The 25,871-nt window shown below is 41.2% G+C and overlaps 1 protein-coding gene across 1 annotated transcript in view; it reads right to left on the bottom strand.

Annotated features, from left to right (window-relative positions):
* Window positions 1–25,871, bottom strand: part of ADAMTS9 (ADAM metallopeptidase with thrombospondin type 1 motif 9) — a 170,651-nt gene that overhangs the window by 90,242 nt on the left and 54,538 nt on the right. The window contains exons 13-23 of the mRNA XM_030867641.2: window positions 25,083–25,264; window positions 24,856–24,992; window positions 22,960–23,077; window positions 22,615–22,710; window positions 14,543–14,709; window positions 14,321–14,450; window positions 13,622–13,748; window positions 8,518–8,728; window positions 7,874–8,038; window positions 5,692–5,856; window positions 2,122–2,241 (exon numbers count right to left, since the gene is read on the bottom strand). Of these exons, the coding sequence (XP_030723501.1) occupies window positions 2,122–2,241; window positions 5,692–5,856; window positions 7,874–8,038; window positions 8,518–8,728; window positions 13,622–13,748; window positions 14,321–14,450; window positions 14,543–14,709; window positions 22,615–22,710; window positions 22,960–23,077; window positions 24,856–24,992; window positions 25,083–25,264 (1,618 nt within the window). The remainder of the gene's footprint in view (window positions 1–2,121; window positions 2,242–5,691; window positions 5,857–7,873; window positions 8,039–8,517; window positions 8,729–13,621; window positions 13,749–14,320; window positions 14,451–14,542; window positions 14,710–22,614; window positions 22,711–22,959; window positions 23,078–24,855; window positions 24,993–25,082; window positions 25,265–25,871) is intronic.

Below are 25,871 nucleotides of genomic sequence, written 5' to 3'. Positions count from 1 at the left end.
ATCACACCCCTCAATCACTCAGAGGCAATTCCTATGATGGACTATCCATGCGTAGGTAATATTCCCAGATTTCCAAATGGGAAATCGGAAGTACACACCTGTTCACAATCATTCCCAGCCTCAGTGGTTATCAAATGTTCTTGGATTAAATACATACCCATTAAATGCCCAGGATGCCCGGGCACAGTGCAAAGTGCTGGAGGCTCAGTGCTGAAGTGACTTTAGGAAGTTTACCAACTGAACAGGAAATTCTGTTATTTGGTTCAGACCTTGCCTATTCCTCTGCCTGGGTCCAAAGAATGGCACAGGGAACTTGTCGCACAGTGAAAAATTTATTCACATGCGGCAGCTGCAAGAGCTACCCTATAGTCAGTCCATGGATATTACTGAATAACTTAGAAACGTATGTTGTGAATCTCTAAGGGAGTCGCTAAGACCTTACTTTCTGCGTGTTTAGATGTCGCAGCTACTTCCCAGCCATTTATCATGCAGTGGGTTGGAACATTTCAATAAAAAAAATAAAGATGACACAAGTCACAAGCCGTGTTTGGTTAACTGATCAGCAATGACAGCATGAACATCACTGCCATATTCATTTCCTTTTTTGAGACTCTGCATCCATGAACAACACATGTTGCCAAGTAGCAGACTGAGGGCACTCAGAGCCGAGGCAGTACAGTGGCCAGATGGGGCCTCAGAGCATAACTTCTGGGTGTGGTCTGGGTTCAAATCCTGTCTTCTGCAATTAGCAAAGCTGATCTGAAAACCCCAGTCTTCTCTTTACATATTCTCCTCACACAAATGATGCCAAAATCAAGGTCTACACGGAATAGTGTGCTGGTGAATGATTACCAACTAGCTCTCTCGAGAAACAAGGCGTGCTTATGCGTGTGTACAGATATGTATGTGTATATACATATATACATACACACATATTACATGCACCTATGCATGTATATATATGCTTATTATAAGTTTTTCTGATATAAAGAGTGTGTAGCATAAAATTTACAAATAACAATAAAATATACAATTCTTTAATTTAAATTTCATAGAGCCATTGATTCTTACAGAACACGTTTGTTGTTTTTGCTGAACTCTTGAATCTGTGCCTGAGCGATGGTTGTCGTTGCTGGACAAATGTAGTTCTGACAGGAATGTCAGTTGATATTTTGTTTACATTTAAGAGTATCGTGAAAGAGAAACAATGAAGATGTATGTCAGAACTTCGCTCACTCACCCAATGACATGAACAATTTCTGTGCTGAACCAGCAAATAATTTTCAAGTACCAGAAAAATATTTCCTTATTTTTTTATGCTGTTTACAACATAACAGCTGCAGACACAAGACTTTTAAAAGTTTAGTCTGCATTATTAACATTTGTTCCCTCACTTTTTTGAGTCTAAACAATCAATACAACAATCAATTAAACTCTGAATTACAGCATCTACTGATTTCTGTGGTGTAAGTACTCTCACCATGGCCAATTTCAAGCTACCAACTTGGTATCAATGAACACAGAGTTAAAAAGGGATGTGCTCACCACTGTACAGTATTTCCACCATGCAAATACGTACAAATGTAATGTAAATGAGAGTGAACTACAGGAAAATAATTAGAAAGGGAAAAGTATTTCTCAACTTCATTTTTAATATCATCTATTTATTTATAGGTTTTTATTTTCAATTTTTAATAATGACTGAATTTAACAACCAGCTTGCAAAATTTCTGAAAATTTACCAACCATCGCTTGTGAGCTAGAACAAGCCAGCTCCAGCACATGCAGCCTGAACATACGATACTATTTGCCAAACCCTACATTGAAATCATTAAAAAAATCTGAGTTCAAGAAAACCAGCCCAAAGAGTCAAACTTTGCCACCCAATAAGAATCAGAATCAAGCCTACATACAATTCCAATAAGCAGAGAACAAAACTGGTACATCAAAATATTAGATACAGAATGTAACAAATAAGTAAATCCAGAACAATTTAGTTAGTCTACTGTTTCCTCTATCTACATACTTAACTATGAAAGGACTTCAGTTTTGACTGAGCTCCTGGGAAGTTTTGGCAGCAGGGCCCAAAGCCAATAACTGATTTTGACAAAGGAAATTTACCTGGGTATCAGTTGGTCTAGTCGCTGCATTGCAGTCATTGTCATCCACCACTGACATGTATGTCCCAATGATGCATTTCACTGCTCTTAGCTGGTATCCCTGTCCACAAGTGACACTGCACTGGGGGAAAGAAATAAAACAGAAAGGATATACAATCTAGCCAATGTTCTCTTTCCCTAACTTTACCTATCACATTCTACAAGAGAAAAAATATTTCCATCGTAGTGGGCCAGAGGGCTGGCACTCAAAGATATTATGTAAAAGCAGGTAATCCTACTCTGTACAAATTATACTAATCGATTATCAAGATATTACATGGAATTATTTCTGCCTCCCATTGGAATTATGTTTGTAGGAGTTCAGTTTCTTGACTGTGAACCCCTGGAAAGAGGGGAGTACATTTCAATCATTTGTACATCTTTCACACTCTACCTAGCAGAATGCTGTGGCTAAAATAGGTACTTTATATAGTTATTTGACTTCTGGAAAATTTTCCTAAAGCAATTATCGGAGTTTGCATGAATATTTTTGTGTAAGAATGGTCTTTGCAATATTATTTCTAAAAGGCAAAATATTAGAAACCACTTAACTAGGCAAGAACCAAAAGTCAATTAAATGCACCATGGCAAACAGATCATAAGGAAAATGTAGCCACTAAGCCTAATTGTTAGACTTAAAAAGCATCTAAAAGACAATAAGTAGAGAGAGTGACGTCATGGAAATAGCAGTTCAGGAAGCCCCGAGAGTTGATCCCTCCACTGAAGCAACGATTAAGCTGGCAAAAAATGGCAGAATCTTTGTTTTTTTTTTAACTCTGGAAGCTAATCAAACACTTAAAGCAACTAGGTGAGTGCTTACTGACAAATTTCAGTAGGAAAGTGTTGAGATAGTTTTGCTTATTGCCCCCCTGCCATATTACACGTTCCTCTCAAATGCACATGGAACATTCTCCAGTACAGACCACGTATTAGGCCACAAAACAAGTCTTAATAAATTTTAAAACCCTGAAATCCCACAAAGTATCATCTCTGGCCACAAGTAGAAAGAAATAACAGGAGGAAAACTGAAAGATTCACACATATGTGCAAATAAAACAACAGAGTCTTAAATAACCAGTGGATCAAAGAGGAAATCACAAAGGAAATTAGAAAGTACTTTCAGATGAATATAATCAAAAATAAAACATAAAATTTACGTTTTAATAAATATAAAGATGCAGCAAAAGCAGTGTTCAGAGGGAAATTTGTCTGTAAACACGAATATTATTAAAAAAAAAAAGATCTCAAATCAATAACCTAACCTTACCCCTTAAAGAACTAGAAAAAGAACAAACTAAACTCAAAACTAGCAGAAGGAAAAAAAAAAAAAGACTAGAATAGAAAAACAACAGAATCAACAAAACTAGAAGTTGGCTCTATAAAAAGACCAACAAAATTTATAAATCTTTACCTAGACTGACTAGAACGAGAGAAGACGCAAACAACTAAAATCAGAAGTGAAAGCAAGGGCACGGCTGCTGACTCTACAGCAATAAAAAAGGCTAATGAAAGTACGGTGAACAATTATAAGCCAACATGTTAGACAATCTAGATGAAACACACAAATTTCCAAACACATACTAATTACCCAGAAACACAAAAAATCACAAAACTTGACTTAAAAAGAAACAGAAAGTTTGAACAGACCTATAAGAAGTAAAAATATTGACTCAGTAATCAAAGACTTCTTAATAAAGAAAAGTCCAGGACCAGATGGCTTCACTGGTGAATTCTACCAAACATTTATAGAAGAATTAAGTACTATGCACAATAGCCAAAAGGTGCAAACAACCCAAATGTCTGTAGAGGGATAAATGGATGAACAAATTATGGTATATCCATACATGGAATATTATGCAGCCATAAAAAGGAATGAGGTACATATGTGTGCTACAACATGGATGAACCTTAAAAACACCATGCTATGTGAAAGAAGCTGGAGACACAAACAGTCACGTATTGTATGATCCCATTCGTACGAAATACTTAGAATAAGTAAATCCATGGAGGTGGAAAGCAGATTGTTGGCTGCAGGGGTGAAGGGGAAATGGGGAGTAACTGCTTAATGAGTATTTTGGGGTGACAAAAATGTTTTGGAACTAGATAGAGGTGGTGGTTGTACAACATTCTGAATGTACTAAATGCCACTGATTTGTTCACTTTAAAATGGTTAATTTTGTTTCGTGAGTTTTACTTCAATTAACAAAAAATTGATGAAATACAATCCTATTTTTAGTTTTTAAAACATAAGGAGACACTCATAAATGTATTAACTCTGCAGTGTAGAGCTAGGAGTGTGGTTTTCTTCTTTTTGCTAAATTACTTTTTGCAAAACTTCTCTTATGAACATGCGTTATTCTTCAATATTTTAAGAAAGTCTGTTGCCCTGAATTGCATGTTCAGTCAAAGGAGGGACAAATTTCTGGCTAGGACTGACCTGGTATAAACACACATAAAAAAACAGGCCTTTTAGTTCTAAAAGCTGTTATATTCAAATCTTAACAGTGGCCCTGAGCTGTGCTCTCCTTCTGCTATTATTTACAAGAGCTAGCAGATATGGACAAAAAGGAGGCAAGATCTGGGGCATGAGTGGACTCCCCCTGTTTAATAAGTGTGATCAAACATGATCAACCATTCTGACCAAGGACGCTGTGTAATGGAGAGGAAGAGTGCCAATGTAAACGGTAGAAATTGTAAGGGTGTAGTCATAACGCTGCTCTCACTTACTGCACGTATGTTGGAAATGAAGACGTAAGCTAGGGAAGAGGCTGTGGCTGGACAGGGCGGAGGGAGAGTCATTCTTAAAGAGATTACACAAGTGACAGCAAGCAGCTGCTTTGCTTCTCTTGGGAACGTGGAGTGCTACTTAAATAGTACCCGAACGCTTTTGCTTCTATATTAGGAAAGACTTAATTCCAAGAGTAGTGGCTTCTTAAATGCAAGCCCAAGGGAGACTTTCACTCTCTCCTTTAAGAACAGTTCAAATGACTGTGAAACCTACACTGGGGGCTTGGAAAAGATTCTTTCAAAGAGAGATGATTCCTGTAACCTTTGATCTAATTAATTCTGTTTGAAAAGTCTGAATAATTTATGAGAGGTGAACGTAGGAATCATGACACTGGGAGCCAAAACATCCCTTCCAAATCCCAGTCCAGACCCTCCTGCCAAAGACACTGGCGCTGGATCACATTCTGTAACAGACCCACAGCTGCACGCTACTAGATAACATCAGCCAGGCACGAGATCTGTTGTGAATTTGTTCAAATTCGTGTGTGCTCAAGCTACAGTTTTAACCCAAGGGCGAAGACATGCACGTGGGTCTGGAAAAGGAATAATCAGCTCCAGGAGGCCAAGCGGCAACCCTCAGAAGTGGGGCAAAATGGTTGCAGAGTTTCCATCACTTGGCGCCACGGAGGTGCAGTGCGTGCCACATGCCATGGTGGTTAAATCCCGGCCGCTGGAACGTCCCTCTGCAGGCCCGCTCCAGATAAGAAGGAAAGAATGTAGTTAAGAACTTTATCATTCAAAATACCTGTCCCCAGGGACCTGCCTGCCAGGACGCACATTCTGGCTGCTGACAGGTCTGCATGGAGGCTGGCTTGGTCTCAGAGTCACAGATTCTATCGTTTAATCGATCTTCGCCAAACTGACACCAGACCTGGCGGTGCTTATGCCCTTTTCCGCAGGTGACCAAGCACTGTAATAAAAGGTACAGCCAGTCAGGGTCATTTCTGAACAATGTGCTGTGGTTCCCGGGGATTAGTCATTGATTAACAGGACCAGGTGTTCTCTTTTCCCACAGCAATTCCTCTCAGTCGTTGCAATTTGTAAATACATCAAGGTTCAAGCTTTTCACGCATTCACTCATTCGTTCATTCATTCTGTATTTATCCAGGCTCTGGGACAGTTTCAAGCACAGAATAAACTTAACACAGCATCATGCTGTGAAATCCTGAAAAACAGCATTCATGGTTTGGTAGCATAAAAGTTAAGGGTGGGGAATTTACGAGTCAGACTAACCTAGTTTTTAATCCTAATACTGTTTTTTAATCAGCTGTGGATACTAAGTGATCTCCCTGTACTTCAATTTTCTCATCGGTACAATGGGGAACACAATAATGCCTACTGCCAGGAATTGTGAAAACTAAATAAGAAAAATCCAAGTGAAGTACTTAGCACATGCTCATTCAATGAGTCTTAAATATAATCTAAATGAATAAATAACATCATCATTATTATCTACTTTCATTGTAGAAAACTTGAGAAATACAGAAAGACATAAAAGAGAAAACTATAATGATCCCCAAATCTCACTACCTACCTAGGGATAATTATTATTAAAATTTTGCTGTTTTCTTCCCAGTCTTTTTAGCTATGGAATGTTGGATCATACTGAATATATACTTTCATATCTCCCACTTCCATTTCATTAAGTATCTTTGCAAAGGTCTGTTACTTAAGCTAGTATTAGCTATCTAAGTAGAACTTAAACCCAATACCTTCTTTCTTCTTTTTTTTTTTTTTTTACTAAATACTAGAATTGAAGCTAAGGCCACGTAGTTAACATAGAACATAAGAACTAGGTTTGCTGTTAATTTGTCCAGGAGTCAGACACTGTTAACCACATGCACTGTTACTTGTCTGCCATTTCAGAGGCGTTAATAGTATTCTTTTACGATTCAGATTTTATTTAATGTTGAAAGTAAACAGTTAATATTGCACTTGCACGGATGAGATAAGGGAATGGATGCAGAAGCTGTAGCAGGGAAATACCTCTTTCGCCACATTCCTGACTTGGCCCATAAATGAGGCAATTTCTGTTCCCCTGCCACTTGCTCCCCTGAAGAAAGGTGGAGGGAGGCACTTGCTTGGTGAGAAGCTCACCAGGAAATACTGACTCTGTCTATAAAAGCAAGTTGCTGTCCTCGGGCCACCTATGCTACACAATGGAGGGTTAGCCTTATGCTTCATCGGGTAAGGGACAAGCAAAGCATACATCTGGAATACTCAGCCTGCTACTTTCTCTTTTTCCCAAGTTTTCCACTAGCAACTAGATGGGTAATCAAATAGGTCACTCACTGGGGTCTAATTCTCTTATTTCAAAGGTAAGAAATCAGGGAATCTTATTTTTGACTTCAGATCGAAGCCAATGCAGCTTTATAATTAATAAAGAAAGCCCTGATTTCCTTTATAGCAACTTAGCCAGGGCTCAAGGGGGAGGGAAGGTGAGGAGCTGGAGCTTCAAAAATCACTAACAGGGCTTCCCTGGTGGCGCTAGTGGTTGAGAGTCCGCCTGCCGATGCAGGGGACTCGGGTTCGTGCCCTGGTGCGGGAAGATCCCACATGCCGCAGAGCGGCTGGGCCCGTGAGCCATGGCCGCTGAGCCTGTGCGTCCGGAGCCTGTGCTCCGCAACGGGAGAGGCCACAACAGTGAGAGGCCCTTGTACTGCAAAAAAAAAAAAAAGAGGAGAAAAAAATCACCAACAGAAGCTACTACGGTGGGTGATCCAGATAAACCCACTGTGACTCTGGGGTCGCCAGTGGACCAGTCATGTCCAGTGAAGACAGTCATGGGGCAGGGGGGAGACTGGAGTTGTTTCCTCAAGAGGAGGTGGGAGAAAGGTGTAGCTGGTCTAGCCTTGAACCGACCTGGGGGAGACTCAGAATTGAGTATCGGAGATGAGCTGGGGGAAATAACAGCCTTTCCATCTCACCTCTGACCAGTCTCCTGATTTCCACTGTGGACAAGGGAACTCGTTGCACTTCTGAATGGTGACTTTCTCTTGATGCGTGCATTTGCTATCATCAAGTACGTCATTACGGGTGTTGACACAAATAGCCCTTCTCCGCTGGCTTCCACCATCACAGCTTTTAGAACACTGAAAGGACAAAACAAATGAAATAAAATTATTGCTGAGTTTCTCATCAAGCATGCTCAAGATACTGGCTAGGCTGGCTTGTCTCTTCCAGTCCTTAAGAAACAACCAACCAACAAAGTCTGGTCAATTCTAGTTGTTATTTTAGGGGGATTGGTTCATGTTACCAATTTATTTACCAGGTTTATACTGAAGTCAATATTAGCAAACTGGCAAAGGAAAACAAAATTGGACATAGTTTGTGGGATATGAAAAAAGTGTTCTGTTGAGTTGTTCCACCACTCCCAATTTTCCACATGCCATGCCCACATCAGACATTACAAATCAATCATGGTACTCTTCTGCAGTTTTAATGGGGGCAGCCATTATAAATCAATCATGGTACTCTAAATGGGATTTCTCAATGCAGCTCTGCAAGGAGCCATCATCAGCTAATCAGACTTACTCCAAGAAGAAGACTCTCTGAGTGAGAACCAACTTACTTCAGTCCAAGCAGAATAGCGCCAGCCACCAGTGTTACATTCTCCTGAGCATTTTTCCCTGTTGCTTGGTTTGCGGTGACTGCTGCAAAAACTGTCATCAACCTTCTCGGTCTTCCCATCTAGCCTGCTGTATCTGGCACAGTAGATGTCTAATGTGCGGTAACCCAAGCCACACTGGGCACTACATTCACTCCTGCTGGCCACGTGCCACCTATGCATAAACAACGGGGAGAAACCAACATTTCTATTAAATATATATGTCTTATTGAGACTCGACTGGTGGAAGAGTTGAGCTCTGTTTTCTTCCTTAACTCAAATACCATGAAACGCAAAGCCACAGTCAGTTACTGAAATCCAATTTAAAACCAGCATTTCCATGTATTTTTCATGGCTGCCAATGTACACGTAAGTCACAGAGTGATAGTCAGTGGTTCTGTGTTTGTGAAGATTCTCCCCGATACAGTCAATCTGAAATTCAAGTAACCAAAAAAAAAAAAAAAAAAATTGGAATTCAGCAGAGCAAAAAAAGTAATTTTATATTTAAAAGGTTCATGCAACCCAGCCTTTCATTTGTCAAGGAGGCTGCTTTAACAGGGAATCACTGTTGGAAACAATCCCTAGGAAACCTACTTTATGTGGGCCTGTGCTGGAAAATGCTCAGTGAACATCCTGTGAATTAATAAAGGAATGGATAATTTGGACTATAATTGTGAATTTCAAGTATGCTAAACTGTGTACATTATTATCTGTGAATAAAGACTATAAGTTGCTTGAAGCCACAGACCGTAGTCTATATAACTCAATTACAATTTTTTTTTTTTTTTGGCTGTTTAGCGTCTTAGTTGTGGCACATGGGATCTTTGTTGTGGCACACGGGATCTTTCATTGTGGCACGTGGGCTTCAGAGTGGGCGGGCTCAGTAGTTGCGGCACATGAGCTTAGTTGCCCAGCAGCATGTGGGATCTTTTTTTTTTGCGGTATGCGGGCCTCTCACTGCTGTGGCCTCTCCCGCCGCGGAGCACAGGCTCAGGACGCACAGGCTCAGCGGCCATGGCTCACGGGCTCAGCCGCTCCGCAGCATGTGGGATCCTCCCAGACCAGGGCACGAACCCGCGTCCCCTGCATCGGCAGGCGGACTGTCAACCACTGCGCCACCAGGGAAGCCCAGCATGTGGGATCTTAGTTCTCTGACCAGGGATCGAACCCAAGTCCCCTGCATGAGAAGCTGGATTCTTAACCACTGGACCACCAGGGAAGTCCCACAATTTTTTTTTTTTAAAGACTAATTTTTTTAGAGCAGTTTTAGGTCCACGACAAAACCGAGAGGAAGGTACAGAGATTTCCCACATACCCCTGCCCTCACATATGCAGAGCCTCCCCATCGGCAGCACTCCCCACCAGAGTGGGACATCTGTTACAACTGATGAACCTACGTTGTCACATCATTATCAACTAAAGTCTATAGTTTAGATTAGGGTTCACTCTTGATGTTATATATTCTATGGGTTTAGACACATGCTTAGTGAATATATATCCACCATTACAGTATCACACAGACGTAAAACTCCTCTGTGCTCCACCTATCCATCCCTTCCGGTCCCACGATTATTCACTTTTAAAAGTAGATATGAATCTAACAAATTTTTGTCAACTTTATATCCCTAGTACCTATAAGACTTTTTTGGCACACAGTAGGTGCTCAGTATGTACTGATAAATCAAGTGGTTCTTTTAATGCTCCAGCAGTGGAGCTAGAGCTTAAAAAAGAAAAAAAAAAGCTTAAAATGAATAGAATAGTCTAAAAAATGAGCTTGAAACATGTTTCGTTGATCAAACTTAGCAATCCCAAAAGGATGATTTCTTTATAATCTTCATTTGAATTTGCTCTTGATCGTTAATTCTCTCTTGCTCATAAACTCCGTGGCTTGCCAAATACCAATGTCCTAAAAGTTCTCCCTTCTACACTCAGGAAGAGAAGAAGAGCACTGGACACAAGTTTATCTTGGAATTTCTCACAAATGCTCAAAAGTAGGTCAGAGTTGACCCACTCCTACATTTGGCATGTAAAGTGGGCTACTGAGATTTTCCATGGGAGTCACATAGTATTTGGAGGATTTATTTCTAACCGGAACATGTTACATGGGGATTGTAAAACAGTGCTTTATCTCATCCTGTCAAAGTTTAATCTGGGCAAACTCTCACTTCCCTAAGGAAGTGAGGCAAAAAATGTGGACCAATTCAACAGAGGCATCTGGAACTTTCATCCGCCCTTTGATTCTCAGCTACCTTCTCTTTGCCTTCATCATTTCCTCGTGGAAGGGTTATTTTCCATCCTGGATAAGGGAGCCAGGAATCCTGCCCCCTACAAGCGCACCAGCAGCTTGGGCTGGAAAAGTGTACCAGAGTTTTCCTGATATTCACACAATCCCCAGAACCCAGGCAGAGAACATGGCGTAGTCTGTGAAAAGGTCACAGCACTGCTTTAGGAAAGTTCTCAAAATGCTATCACTTAACTTCACTTATTATCACACTGGCAAGTCATCTCACCTTCAGTGTTCTGAACTCATTCATTCATGTCATGTAACAATTGTAATGTGTTACTATATTGCAGAAAAGCAAAGTGTCTGTTAATAAGTGGAAAACAGAAAAGAATGTATGTCTCCAGTGGGTGTGTGGAGCATTGTGGCATTAAATAATTTGGGGAACTACTGATTTAAGCAAGTTCCTCTATTGCAGAACTTCTCAGGGCCTTCAGAATGTTAATCTGAATTACAAATCTTCACATAGTGGAGAAGACAGTCAGTAATACTTCTCACACATACTGGTTTGCCATGGATCATCCTGTTCAACTAGCATTCCATAAAAATGTTTTGGGAAAAACTGTTGTAGAGTTTGAGCAACCAGTATTAATCTTCTCTCCAATCGTTCAGTTTTGCACAAAGATACTTGGCAATTATTAGTATAAATCATAAAAACAGCCACTGTCAAGTTGACAGAGAGAAGACAGACAGTAATGCCTTCTTTGGGCTCAGTTTCTGCCTTTGCCTGTTTTTTCAGGAAACAACTTTATTCTTCCAACAATCTGTAAATGCCAGTAAGATATGAGCTTGAATGCTGACATATAAACACAAACTTCTAGGGACTTCCCTGGGGGTCCAGGGGTTAGGACTCTGTGCTCGCACTGCCGAGGGCCAGGGTTCAATCCCTGGTTGGGGAACTAAGATCCCACAAGCTGTGCAGTGCAATCAATCAATCAGTAAGATCTACTTAATTTCAGACATGAGCATGCACCTGTCTAGTTATGAGGCTTTAAAAACTAATCCTAAACTTCCCCTTTTATTCTTTTTATTTCTAAATTCTCCCCCACAAGGTCTGTCACTTCTACCATAGACACATCTACCAAAAGGCATGGCTAAAATTCCTTCACTTTCTTTTCTTTAATCAGCCAGAGGTGCTATCATCACCCAAGCCGGTTCCCTGAGCTACTGTCCTCCTTTGGTATCAGCAGAGTTTAAGGTGTTTTTTTTTTTCTTTTTTTATGTTAAGTATAAGAAAAAGCAGGTGGCTTTCTCCAAATGGGGAATTTAGAATAGTACCTTTGATATACCTACTATATGAAATGCAAAGACTTTAAGACCTGACTTTATTTACCTAGTTATTGTGAAATGAGTTTTAATAAAAATCAGAATCAGAAAGTGCAAATACAAGCTCAACTCTTATTAGCTAAGTGACTCCAGGCAGGACACTTAACCTCACAGAGGCTCAGCTTCCTTATCTGTGAAATGGGGGCAAGTAGGATCCATTTCATAGGGCTACTAGGAGGATTAAATGAGACAAGGCATGTGTAGCATTTAACACACATGACAGGTACTCACAAAAAGTAGCTGCTGCTATTATCATTATTATTACCCTTGGTATTTTATTCTCTAACCAAGTTCTGAGTAGCATGTAACTCCACGTAAACCATTAATACAAAGTGAAAAGAAATCCAGTTGATATCTTCATAATTCTACATAAAAGTATCATGGATCCAAGGCTACCTTTCAGTGCATTCACTTTGTACAATTTGCTTAATTTTTGTTCTCTGTCAGAAAGCTTCCAATGCAGGAGAAACTCTGGAGAACATACAATTCGCCAGCATCATCACCAACTAACAGCAGCTTATTTTAGAATCTGATTGAAGTGAAAAATATTAGTTTCTCGAAGAAACAGTTCAAACATGATCTCCACCTCAACTTGGTGCTCCTTGCATAAACTTTAAACAGGGTTCTTCAAAAATCTTTTTTTTTTTATGGTCATGTTCTATTACTTGCGGTTCTTTGTACAAACTCGCCTTCCTTGGGATTATAAGAGCATGCTCAGCGCTGCAGGCAGGTGTTCCACAATATCTGCACTGATCCTTTGAGACTCTACCGGCCCCAGCTGGATTCAGTCAGTGGGGAAGTGAAATCTAAGGGAATGCAAGTAGGGCGGGCAACAGACATGGAGCAGAAAACTCCTCAGAGTTATTCCTTTTCACCAAGAGAAATGGAAACGCTTGATAATTCTCTATTTACTCGCCATTTCTTGCCTCAGATTTCAGATTTTTCTTAAATATAGAACTGTTTGCATATCTAGATATCTCTATATAAATTTTCTTCTAGTTCCCTCCATAACTCTACATTAGTGCGTTGCAACTTTCACGTATGTAAAAGTTCTCATCTCATACTGGGTGATAAACACTGTGGGTGGATACAGAGCATTATGGGTACCTTGATGGACGAGGTTACCTCTTTTCTGCTGCCTTTCCAAACAAACTTTTGCATTTGACGTAACGCCCTCATAATAACACCTATGCAGCGAGTTGTGAGGGTCAAATGAGAACGTTTTTTGGCAAGTGCCATACTCTAGTAGTTGTTTCTAATTCTCAGGATTAGAACCAGAAATCTGCAGGTATGTGTCTTAATCAGTTTCAGAGAGATGGAAAATGGGCTAAAGCTTATTTCACTGAAACACAAGGAAGGGGGTCTAAAGACTAACAACCACACCTGCTTCTCACATGCAGAGACCTCCTACAAAACCCTCACAACTCAGTACTAAAGACCATGAGGAAACACTGGCCTCACCTCAGGTCACAGTCTGTGCCGCAGGGTTCAGTAATGGGTGCTGGCTGGGGCAGCCGATCACATCTTTGATCAGAAACTGTAAGCTGATCAGATTCCCTGGTACAAACAGGTTTTCGTTTCCGCTCCCCTAAGCAAGGAGGAAAAAAATTATTCAGACAAAGTAGCCTATTCCATAAACTATTTAGACCAGGGACTGGCAAACATCTTCTGTAAAGGGTTAGATAGTCAATATTTTTGGTTTCGTGGGCCACATGACTTCTGTCGCAGCTACTAAACTCTTGTTATAGGGCAAAAGCAGCTGCTTACAAATGTAAAAAATTGGTGTGTCCGTGTTTCAATAAAACTTTATTTATAAAAGCAGGAAGTGGGCTGGATTCAGCCCACTGGCTGTAGTTTGACAACTCATACTGTAGACAGAAGGAAACAAGATCAATCACATAATACGACTACTAAATCTATGTCTCTGGAAAATCAGCTTGGCAGAGCTGATTTTGCTTGGCTTCACACATAACGAGGAAACTTAGCATATCCTGAATCCCTTGAACAGCTCAACTTGCCAGCCCAAAGTGACCAGATAGGTGCAGAGAAAGATTAGAAAATGCATGCAGATCGAAAGGTTTATAGATTGCATGTATTCGGCTGCTTCCAAAAATATAAAAAACACCTTGAATCCCCCAAACTCAACCTAAAAGTAGATACCTTGGCAGGGTTTGCTGCATGCTTGCCAGGGTCCATGACTGTTCCAGTAAAACTGTTGGGGTTTGTCTTCAATTGGAATGTTGAAAGAATAGCGCACATCGGGGTTGTATAACTTTCCCACGGACAACACCTGGGATGTGCAGACAAAATGGAGAGGATGTGTGTGGGCCTGGTGATTCTTGGAGTTAGAAAATGGGCATGGGCTCATTGCCAAGTGTTTACCTGAAGCAAAAGTTCTTGTTCAATGCGATCTGTGGAGTTGATTCTTTCCACTACGTTGTCGGACCCGCTGTACTCTATCACGGCATTCCCAACCCGGATTTCCCTTTTGGACATTGTGACAACAAAGTCTCCATTTAGCAAGAATTCACCTTTACTGCTTGATAAAGCTAAAGATGAGAAAAGAGAATTCATTGATTTGCTGCCACTTGAAATAATACTTTGATAGGCAGACAGCCAGAGTGTGAAGAACGTAGACTGTTCAGCCAGACACGCACAGGCTCAAATCCGAACTTTGCCACCTGGCAACTATGTGGCCTTGGGACATCACTTTCCTCCTCTTGGTCTTGATCTCTTTATCTCTTAAGTGGAGATAAAACACCTCCCCTTCATGGTGCCCTTGAAAATTAGAAATATAATACAAGCGTGCTAATTAGCCTGGGGTTTTTGATACAAGCCCCGCAAACACAGGATTACAGATGGAAGCAATGAGCTGTGGTTACCAGAGGAGAAGGGGCGGGGCGGGGGGCCAAAAGGGTAAAGGAGATCAACTGGATGGTGATGGATGGAGACTAAATTTTTCGTGGTGAACAAGCTGTAGTATATACAGAAGCAGAAATATAATGCTGTACGTGTGAAACTTATCTAATGTTATAAACCAACATTACCCCAATTTAAAAGAAGAAAAAAAGTTTTATGATTTAAAAATACATATGAATAAAATGAACACTTACAAAATTGGTTCCCACACAAATAACCGTTTCTACTTCATATGAGAATTAGCTGAACCTACTGATCTTTCTTAGTTTTCTCTGTTTAGACAGATGTTGAAATGTAGAAATCCACAGCCAATATGATGCTCAAATATCACTTCCTTGGTGAGGCCCACTGAGGTAGCCAGCCTCCAATACGGCCCCAACAATCCTTGCCTTTTGATAGTCACACCTGTGTTGTTCCCTACCACACTGAGTAGCACTGATGTAATAATAGTAGCACTGGAGTAATCACTAGGATACTGTGACTTCCAAGGCCAGGTCAAAGGCATTAGGGCTCCACCTTGCTCTTCCTTGAATCTCTGGCTTTAGGAGAGAAGTCAGATGCCATGTTGTGAGGATACTCAAGCAGCCTCATCGAGAGGCGTCTTGCAAAAATCAGTGAGGAACCAAAGCCTACTGCCAATAGCATCTACGTGAGGCATCTGGTAAGTGGATCTGCTAGCCCCAGTCAAGCTTTCGGACAGGATCACAGCCCTAACTAAAGTCTCCACAGCCACTTCAGGAGAGACCTTAAGCCTGAAACACCCAGCTATGCTGCTCCCAGATTCCTGACACACAGAAACTGGGATATTATATATACTTGTTGTAAGCCACTAGATCTTGAGATAATTTGTTACATGGTAAAACCTACCTGGATCATTGTTTTTAAAACTGCAAGCCCCTTCCATTGGAAGCACAGATTCCATACTTCCTATCCCATTTCCCACCTTAATTTTTCTCCATATCACTTTGTTTATGCTCTCTCTCTCCAAACAGGAAAGTAAGCAAGGATTTTTGGACTGTTTTATTCACAGCTATATCTCAGCTTCTGAAAGAACACATGGTAGATGCTCAAAAAATAGTTTTTTTGGGGGAAGAATGAATGAATGCACTGTGAATCTTGCAAAAGATGCAACCATCAGTGAAGCTGAACAAGGAATGTTAGAGAACAGCTTGAGTCAAGTGCCAAAACACTGGCCAACTAAGAACATGACAGAGTTAGACCAGTTAGACATTTAAGAAAAGGAAATAAAAATGGACAAAGAAGATGAGATGACAGCTGCTTCAGAAGGAATAATTTACTCATCCAAGTGTCAAGAGAGACTACTGGGAAAGTGAATAAAAACGTCAGGAAGCTTTTTAAGAAATGACCCGTTTTCAGATTTTACTGTCAAATTCAAACTTTAAGCAAAGAACGTACCACTCTATCACATGACTTGACTGGAAAACTTAGGGAAAAATATTTATTAATTGCTTATTCTCCATTCTAAAAACGTGGGCATGATTAAAATCAAAATACAATTTTGTTGGATATAAGAAAAAATAAAATTTATTTTCATACTTTTTGATTAATTTCTCAAGATAAAATCCCAATCATATCATGATCAAATCAAATCATATCCCAATCATATCTTCCCCCTAGTATTTACTATAAAAGTTTGGTTTTACTTTAAGTACCTTTTTTTTTTCTTCAGTACTACTGCTCTTTGAATAATGAATTCTCCCATGTTTTGAGCTTGACATGTAGCAGGTACTCAAGAAAGCAGAGCTATTAAACATTTGAGCCCTAAACAAAATACTAGAAAGAGGCCAGTAACCTCCTGTAAGTTGTGCACGATTAGCAAATCTCGGCAGCGAGGGATCCCTTGAAATGCACAGGCCATGTATTTAGGTGAATAAAAGGAATGTGGAAATTGGACCCCGGGTTGGCAAACAGGTGTCCTCCCAGACACAAATGTCAATCATTTGGTACTAGCCGTTCAAGAAACTACGCAGAACAGGATTCCCTGACAGCATCGTGTCTCAGCATCATCGATGACATCTGCCTTGGTTGTGGGATGGGGGGGGGAGCCAAGTTATCTTAGGCGTCTGCCAGATCCTAACCTGCCCTTCACTGATGCAGGTGGCGCACTGTCTTTCACCAGAAGTAGACCAGAAGCAATGCATATGTAGAAGAGGCTGAGAGGAGTTAGGGCAAGTAGATATCATACCCTTATGTGGAAATTAATGAAGGCTTCAATGAAGCTCTGAATATTCCCTGTGCCTCAGTAGCAGCAGTGTCCCTGTTTTCGAGGACACGGGAACCTCACAGAGTTCACCCAGCTGGGCACTATACTGATGCAAGGACTGCTCTTCGCAGGGTCAGGAATTAATTGCATCGAATTTGATCCCTAAACCTGCGCTTCATCTACCAGAACTCCTACCTTATAAGCCCCATCTTGGCCCTGAAGTAAAAGTAAGATGCCTTCATTGGAAATGGTTGGGAAGAGAGTGGTGACACAGGAACAAAAGCTTTTAAAAAGATAATCTTTCGAAATGGGCAATCCAGGATCTTGGCTTCTTCTTGATCCAAAATCCTTTGATTGTCCCTCTACTACCAACAGAACGTAGCTCAAATTCCTTAGCATCACCTTCCTGTATCTTTACAAATCTTATCATGACCTATTCTTCCAACCTCACCATTCACCCCCACCAATAAGCCTCAACCCCAGTCATGTTCATCCCCAGGTCAGCTACACATTTTTCTATATGGAAGTAGTAAAGTGAAGTGGTTAAGGGTACAGGGTCTGAGGTCAGACCAATAAGGGTTTTAACTCTTTTCCCATTTTCTGTTCATGTGACCTTGGGTAAGTTATTCAACCTCTCTGAGCCTCAGTTTCGTCCTCTGTATAATGGATTTCTTATAGAATTGTTACAAACATTAAGCAGGACAGTGCATGCAGGATTTGGTAGCTGGCGGGTCAAAATGCCTTCAAATGCATTATCTCCTCATCACACTTTTATACTTGCTTAATTCATGGATAAGAAAAGCATGACTTAAACATTATGACAATATTTTCTGAGGCCAGGTGACTTCTAATCATGGAAGTGTGTCTCCAGAGCCTGTTAACCACTAAAGTTTTCTAAGAAGAAGGTCACCACATATCCACGAAATGAGTGAATGAATTCAAGTATTATCTTATGTACAAATTGAAAGCAAATATGTTTAGCTAGAGATTTTTAAAACTTTAAGATATTTGTTCTGCTAGACTGCATGAGCCTCTTTAAGTAAAGCCAGCATTTAAAAATGCACTTTTCTCAGCCTAAGAAAGATCCCAGTCCATAGTAGGTGCTCAGTCAACGATGTCGAAAGAACAAGTGATTGATGGAACCTGACATTCGTGACAAGGAGAACACACAGCTTCCAGCCAAATAACTGTTTCCCCGTCAGTGTAAACCTCTGACAACCTCATCCCCCCTGCAGCGCCTGTAGCGTGAGACCCACCAGCCATGCAAGATGTAGGAGTTTCAGTGGGTCACTGGTTGGAGGCGAGGTTGTTTCTGTGGCACCTCAGGCCTCCTGAGGCTGCCTCCTAACGTGGGTCACTTACATGGCGGTGGCAGGATGGGCTGCCAGAAAAATCACCCAGTTCTTTCAAGTGAAGTCGCATGCTAGCTACTCAGCTGACGTTTCACTAAAAGGGGGGAAATGAGATGTCACAAGGCCAGTTCTGTAAATTAAGCGATAATCCAGTTCTGGCTGTATTCAAAGAGCAATCATCTATCCTATGTTAATTCTGGGGCTCCTTTCCAGTGTCTCCAGGCTTCCTCTCATGCTTATGCTGACCTGGGGGCATTTCACCCTTCACTGCATGCTCCTTATCCCATTAGACGGTGAGTAGGAAAGGAGATAGGAGTCATCAGGTGAAATGGAGTTCCTGCTTTATCTTGAACTGGATCGATTCCTGTCTTCCCACTGCCACCATTAATCAAGGGCTAAGTGTCCTGTAGACAAATAAGCATCATGGAAATGGCTCCTTTTTCTCCTAAAGAAACACGAACATGGTAGCACTGGGTGCAACTTGGCTTCAACCCAACGGGAGGGAGGGGTCTATACTGAAAGGATGACCTTTGACATGGAGACTTTCTGCTTCGGTACCTTGTGAAACAAATAGTTTCCTGAAAACAACAGTCTACTGCCCAACCTCCCACTAATGCGATTAGGGAGCTAATTTCCTGGGTTGGTTTCCCCCCCATTTCACCCATCAGAGCTGGGCTGCTACAAAGGCCCTCTCTCCTGGAAACTGCTCCTTCACCAACACATGCGAAAAGAGTATGGCTTGACTGACCTTGAAAAAAAAATGTGAGGTATACAGATGATCGCTTAGCAACCGAACAGCTAGGACTGGCCTCCAGCAAGACTCAACTGGGGGCTTTAAAATATTCTTAGAGCATTTGCTGCGCCTTTCTTCAAGCCAAGAGTAAACATTTACACCCGGCAGATTTGATGACAACATCATATTCCTCCTAACTTGTTAAGAAACCACTGTAAGGTTCAAAGGCTCTGAGGTCTTGACCTTCATGCTCAGTGAACTGTGACTCGCCATCTTTGCTTGGACTTTTCATTTGTTTCCAGAGAGACGTTCTTTGGCCAACAGGTAACTTTCCCATAATATTCCATTAAAGAGCCATGACTACCTCAGACTGTCTGTCCCAGATGACAAATCTTCTTTAATTTTGCTTTCATTCTTTACAAGGAGATTAAGAAACCTCTAGCGAGAAATAAAAGGATATAAGAAGGCCCTCCCCAATTCAGGCACCTGACCTGGTTGATGAAGTTGAATTGAACTGAGGCCACTGCTTGGAAAGAGATTGTTTTTCCAAGAAGGAGAATAACAGTGGAGAATCCTTCTCCTTTTCGATGAGAAGAAAGGAACAGCTCAACATGGTGTTTGGCTCTCAGGAAATTAACCAATAAAGGAGGCTGCATGCAATGCTGCTGGATTTAATTAGGAAGTAGTAAGGCCACAGCAGTCACAGGTTCTAATTTATAATCCAGTCCACGAAGAAAAGTGCTTGACCCATTGTGCACAGTGGTTGAAGGAGAAATGTGGGATTCCCCAAAAATAATTTGGATAGGGTCCTCAAGAACTTTGTTAACTGTTTTAAAAGGTACCACTCATTTGCATATTTAGGGTGAGGAAAAGCTGATGCAACCACTGAGAATTGATTCCAAGTAAGATTTTACAGTCTTTAAAGAAGGAATGATTCCGTATATTTCCATCATAACTCCATCCCCCCATTAGGCACATGGCAGGTACTCAGTAAGTGAAGACAGCATGAGCAATAATTATTATTCAATAATTATTCAATAATTCAGCCATCATGTACTTAGTTCATATCATGTGAAGGCTTCATATCAGGAGCTAAAAATATAAAGACACAGCTTCTGACCCTAAAACACTAGTGGTCACATGGATAAATAAGGAACAAGTCTCAAGTGAGTGGATGGTGACTGCATCCTTTTGGCTGCTCAGGTCAAAACCATGGAGTCATCCTTGACCCTTCTCTTTCTCTCATACACCATATTCAACCCATCCACTAATCATGATGGCTCTACCCTCAAAAGATATCCAGAATTTGACTGTGTACTGCCAATTCCACTGCTCCCACCTGGGGACAAGCCTCCAGCACATCTCTCTTTGACTACTGCAAGAACTTTCTAACCCATCTTTCTGTTTCTACCCTGTACCCTACCTACCGACCCCATCTATTCTCAACATAACAGCCAGGGTACTCCTTAAAAAATATAAATATGATTATATCATGTGTTTCCTTGGTTCAAAACCTCTAGTCGCTACCCTCGTCTTTCAGAGTTCAAGTCCTTTCAATGATTATATGGCCCTATATGATCTAGTCCTGATACCTGTTTAATCTCATCTGGGACTCTCCTCTGTGCTTACAAAGCTCCAGCCACACTGGCCTCCCTCTGTCCTTGGAACAAACTAGACATACTCCTCTTTTAAGGATTTCACATTGGCTGTTCCCTCTGCCTGGAATGCTCTTCCCCTAGACAGCCATTGTCTCTCACTTCAATTCAAGCATTTCAACTCCACTGTTCCCGCCCACTCTCAGTGTCCCAATTTCCTTTATGCTGCTCTGTTTTCTAATTTTACTTATTACCTTCTATTACCTGTTTATTGTCTATCTCCTTCCACTAAAAAGTTCTAAGAAGACAGAAATTTTTATTTATTTTTTTAATGTTTTTGTTCTGTTTTGTTCATTGTGCCTAGAACAGGGCCTGGCACATATTAAATAAGTGGCTGGCTGAATGAATGATGAGACATTGCAGAAAATGCTACAACACAGGCATGTGTAAATGTTATATTTAATTAGCACGCTTGGCTAAAGGGTCATTGCTTATCTATAAACGATTTCATGCAGACATTCCAAAATATAGATACGGGTTCTAATTCAATCCAACAAATTCTCATTTCTAACTCAATATTTCCAGATGTTTAGACTAAGCCTCTACAGAGGCGGTATTCAGATGCATGGAGTCCCTGCCTGGACATTATAAGAAAGTCCATTCATTTCTTTTAAAAACTGACTGCCCAGCAAGACTGCCCTGATTTCTTCTAGATCTGAGTGCAAGTCGTGCTGCTTTTCAGAGCTAAGAAGAATCTGGTTGTGCAAGGTGACTAGCTGAATCCCTTTCTGTCATTACCCCAGTCCCCATGTCCTTTTTTTAAGGAAAAATAATTGGGTGAATTTCCTAATCACTTATGGAAGTTTACAGAATGATAATCTGAAGTGGGACTGGGCTGAGCAAACAGCTGAAAATGAACACAGGGTTGTTGGTGAGCTGTGGTTTGAAAACAGGAAGAGATATGAATTAATCATGTGCCTGGCCATGGTGAGAGAAAGATGAAGAAACTATGAAGTAACAAGATGGGCCACGTTAGCAATGACATAAGAAACATATTGCCAGTATAGAACCTTTTGGAATGACCGGGAATCATGAAATGTTGAATAAGTCCACCTGTGGTCTGCTATTGGTTAAGTCAACTAACACCTCTACTACAACACTGGCATGTCAGTTACCCAAAGGACAGATTTTTTTTTTTTTTTTTTAAAGACTCAAAAAGAGCAATGATTTTAGGCTAAACTTACAAGGCAAATACTTTCAAAATTTGATTTGGGGATATATGGGGATATATGTATATGTATAGCTGATTCACCCTGTTATACAGCAGAAACTAACACACCATTGTAAAGCAATTATACTCCAATAAAGATGTTAATGGGGCCTGTTTTCTAAGATCCAGAGTCAATTCCTTGATACTGACTACTAGAACTACACAACTCTTAAATCAACAGGCTGACGGTGTAATGTACAAGGGAGAAATAAAATGATGAGTTTCAAGATCAACTTCTTTCTTTTATGAAAATACATGACATCTGAAAGCTGTCCACCTGCTATAGGGGAAAGGAAGGAGCCTCTGCCAACTGCTCCAGAGAACCAGAATTCCTGCAAATGGCAGGGGGCACCCATCTCACCTAAGTAGTTATCATCCTCTGATTTCCCTGAGAAACTGTGCTGCCGCACATCGATATTGGTAGCACCAGCTGGAATTCGGACCACAATATTGTAACCTGAAAAGAAGTGAGCAGAAATTGAGCATCCCACAGATTGGTTCATTTTCTCTAAGCATGGTGTAAAAGGTGGCAACAAAGGAATACAATATAATTCTCACTATTAGGTGCCTTATAGCCAGATGGGTAATGTACCTTATCAAGACTCATTTTACACTTGACATGAATACTTTTACATATTACACGTGGTTAACAATGTTTACACTTCGACTATTTTCCTTCTCATGGTTCTTAGGAACAAATTCTTACCATAATGTACTGTATTAAATGTTCCTGCCACTGTTTTGCACGAAGAATTATCGCCACCACAAACCCCACATTTATCTCTCCGGGCTTTTGAGTTTAAAACATGATCGCATCCAGCTTGCTTTTAAAAAGAAAACAGTTGAAATACATGGTAAGTATTAGAGAGATTATAAAATGATAAGTAATGTGTTTCTTTGAATGAGGTGCATTCAAAAGGACAAGAACTTTTAAGTCTCTTTAAACTTTCAAGGGTTGGGAACTCAAATTGTCTTTAGCCTTGCTGTGGGAAAATGTGGTCCTTGGACCAGCAGCCATGGGCATCCCCGGTGATGTTGGGGATGCAGAATCTTAGGCCCCACCCAGATGTACTGAGTCAGAGTAGATTTTCTGGCATGCTAATAAGACCCTTAAGTGCTTCGTCTACAGATTAAAGTTAGAGAAGCACTAGTCTACAAGTAAGTAAAGTAAATGAGGAAAATAGCTCAGGAGTGGAAAAAAAAAGAGAGGTTGAGGACTGTATCCCATTAAAGAGCTCACACCGCATCTTAAGGGAGCAGCCGCTGTCCACTGCAGGCTACTGCTGCCATGCAGAAATAGGAGCCCAGTGTTGACGTATCCCAATGTTTCAAAAGGGACTGGAAAATTTGATTTTATGTGAAATCCCCTATGTTTAAATACAGGCTATGAATGGAGGACAAAAGCATGACTCCAGGCTGCCAGGTTGAGGCCTCAGGCTCTAAGCGGCCTCTTTAATTTCTTCACATCTTAATGCAGTGCAGCAGTGTAGACTGGGGTCTGAAAAGGACACCGGCAATCACCAGAAGACCAGGAGGACAGAGTTCACATCCTCAACTATTTTGTTCCTTCGAATGAACTAGTCTTTGAGGAGACACTCAATGTTTTGCTCTAGCGCATGGACTAAAAAGGAAGGCCGCACCGTAGCTGTGGGTCAGGAGGCGGGTGAAGCTCATAGGGGCTCTTCAATCAAATCCTACCAATGAGGAGCTCCAATGTGCCCTGGACTCCATGCAAGGAACAGATACATCATCTCAGAGCCTGGCTGCGAGGGAGGAGTTCTGACTGGTGAGAGCTGGGAAATGGTGCCAAGCCCTCAAGAAATCAGCACTCTGACGCTTTACCATCTGCCAGAAGGGTCTCGATTTCCCTCCCAAGAATAATTTGCCTGTATGTCTTTGGTAGAAATTATCCTGCTTCAAATCAGAAATCTGAGTGAGGCCGGCTCTTCCTCGTAACATCTTTTTGGAGCACAGCTATTCAATCTACAAAACTCACTGTCAGGAAGCTTTTGGGTTTAACCTTATGCACTGTGGTTATCGTAAAGAAGTGTGTATGTGTGTCAATTATAATAAATCTTCACAGGGAGGTTTTTTTCAGACTCCCACAGAGAGTGTCAGAAAAATCTAGGGCAGTGGTTCTCAAACTTTGGCATGCATCAGAATCAGGTGGTGCTGGGAGGGATAAATTAGGAGTTTGGGACTAACAGATACACACTACTATACGGAAAAGAGATAACCAACAAGGACCTACTGTATAGCACAGGGAACTATACTCGATATTTTGTAATAACCTATAACGGAAAATAATCTGAAAAAGAATACACACACACACATGTAACTGCATCACTTTGCTGTACACATGGAACTAACACAACATTGTAAATCAACTATACTTCAATAAAAAAATAAATCAAATCAAATAAAACATAAAGAAAAAAAAAGCATTGGGTGGTGCTGATGTTGGTCCGGGGGCCCCCACTTTGAGAACCACTGCCCTGGAGATGATGCACAGATACTAGCAGCTGCTATTCTATGAAGGAAGCCACACATCCCAGCTTGGCAGCAAGGCAACACAGTGAAGAAATCGCCATCTGGGACTCACCCGGCAAAGGCCTTGGACACAGATGTCATTGGTGTCCTGGCCACATGGAGTTCCATCTACCACTCTGTCACGGAGCTGATAGTAGGCCGTGTTCCCCGCCACCCTGCAGAACAGCTTGCAGCGGTCCTTCATCAAAACTAGACAGGAGAGACACCATGCAACGTGACTTTTGTGCCTGGACCCCGTGCCAGCCTGCCAGCCACGAGCACGTCTCCAGATGCACTTACTTCCACTGTACTTCGGGACCCAGCGCACGTTCGGAAGCAGACCATTGATGTTGAAATGCTTTCCATCAAAGTGAGCACACTGTTCGTCTCGGAAGTCTCGCTTCTGCTTGGGACATGGCTCCGTGTTGCAGGACTTAAATTTCATTCTGCGCCCTACACAGTACCTCCCGCCATTTTTTGGCCTGAGAAAAGGTAAAGAACACACGTGCTGTATTATAATGTATTTCTCCCCATCACTTGATAATGTAAAGAACACACATACTGTATTATAACGTATTTCTCTAATGTATCATAATGTCATGTATTACAATGTGGCTTCCTGTCTTTGAGGGAAGCAAAGGTGAAGTGGACAGTGACAGTGGCCAGGGCAAGGGCTCTGGAATCGGGGTTTGCACTCTGCCTTCAATATCATTAAGTGTATAACCTTGGGCCAGTCACTGAAGGTCCTTGAGCCTCAGCCCTTCCATTTGTAGAATGGGAAGGCACCACCTGGTAAGGCTGTTTTGAGGATAAAATAGGAGAGCATCTAACTTAAAGTGTGAAACATAAAATCTGGCATCTATTAGGCCCTTCTGTGTCCTCCTTCCCGTGAACATCCACAGTCCTTCAGTTTTAAAAACATAGAAGGACAAAGGTACAAATGAGTACTTGGAATGCTCCTGTCTAGCTTCCGTATCATGGTACTTTCATGGGCAACCATCCTAAAACTTGCACCACTTCATTTCCATTCATTTCTGTCCCTCTTCTCTCTTCCTCTCTCTCCCTGCATGACCGTTGTTTTTGTTTTGT

This window comes from Globicephala melas, chromosome 11 (genome assembly GCF_963455315.2).
Source record: "Globicephala melas chromosome 11, mGloMel1.2, whole genome shotgun sequence".
Taxonomy (NCBI): Eukaryota; Metazoa; Chordata; class Mammalia; order Artiodactyla; family Delphinidae; genus Globicephala; species Globicephala melas.
Note: the sequence above shows the minus strand (reverse complement) of the source record. Positions and strands in the feature narration are given on the sequence as shown.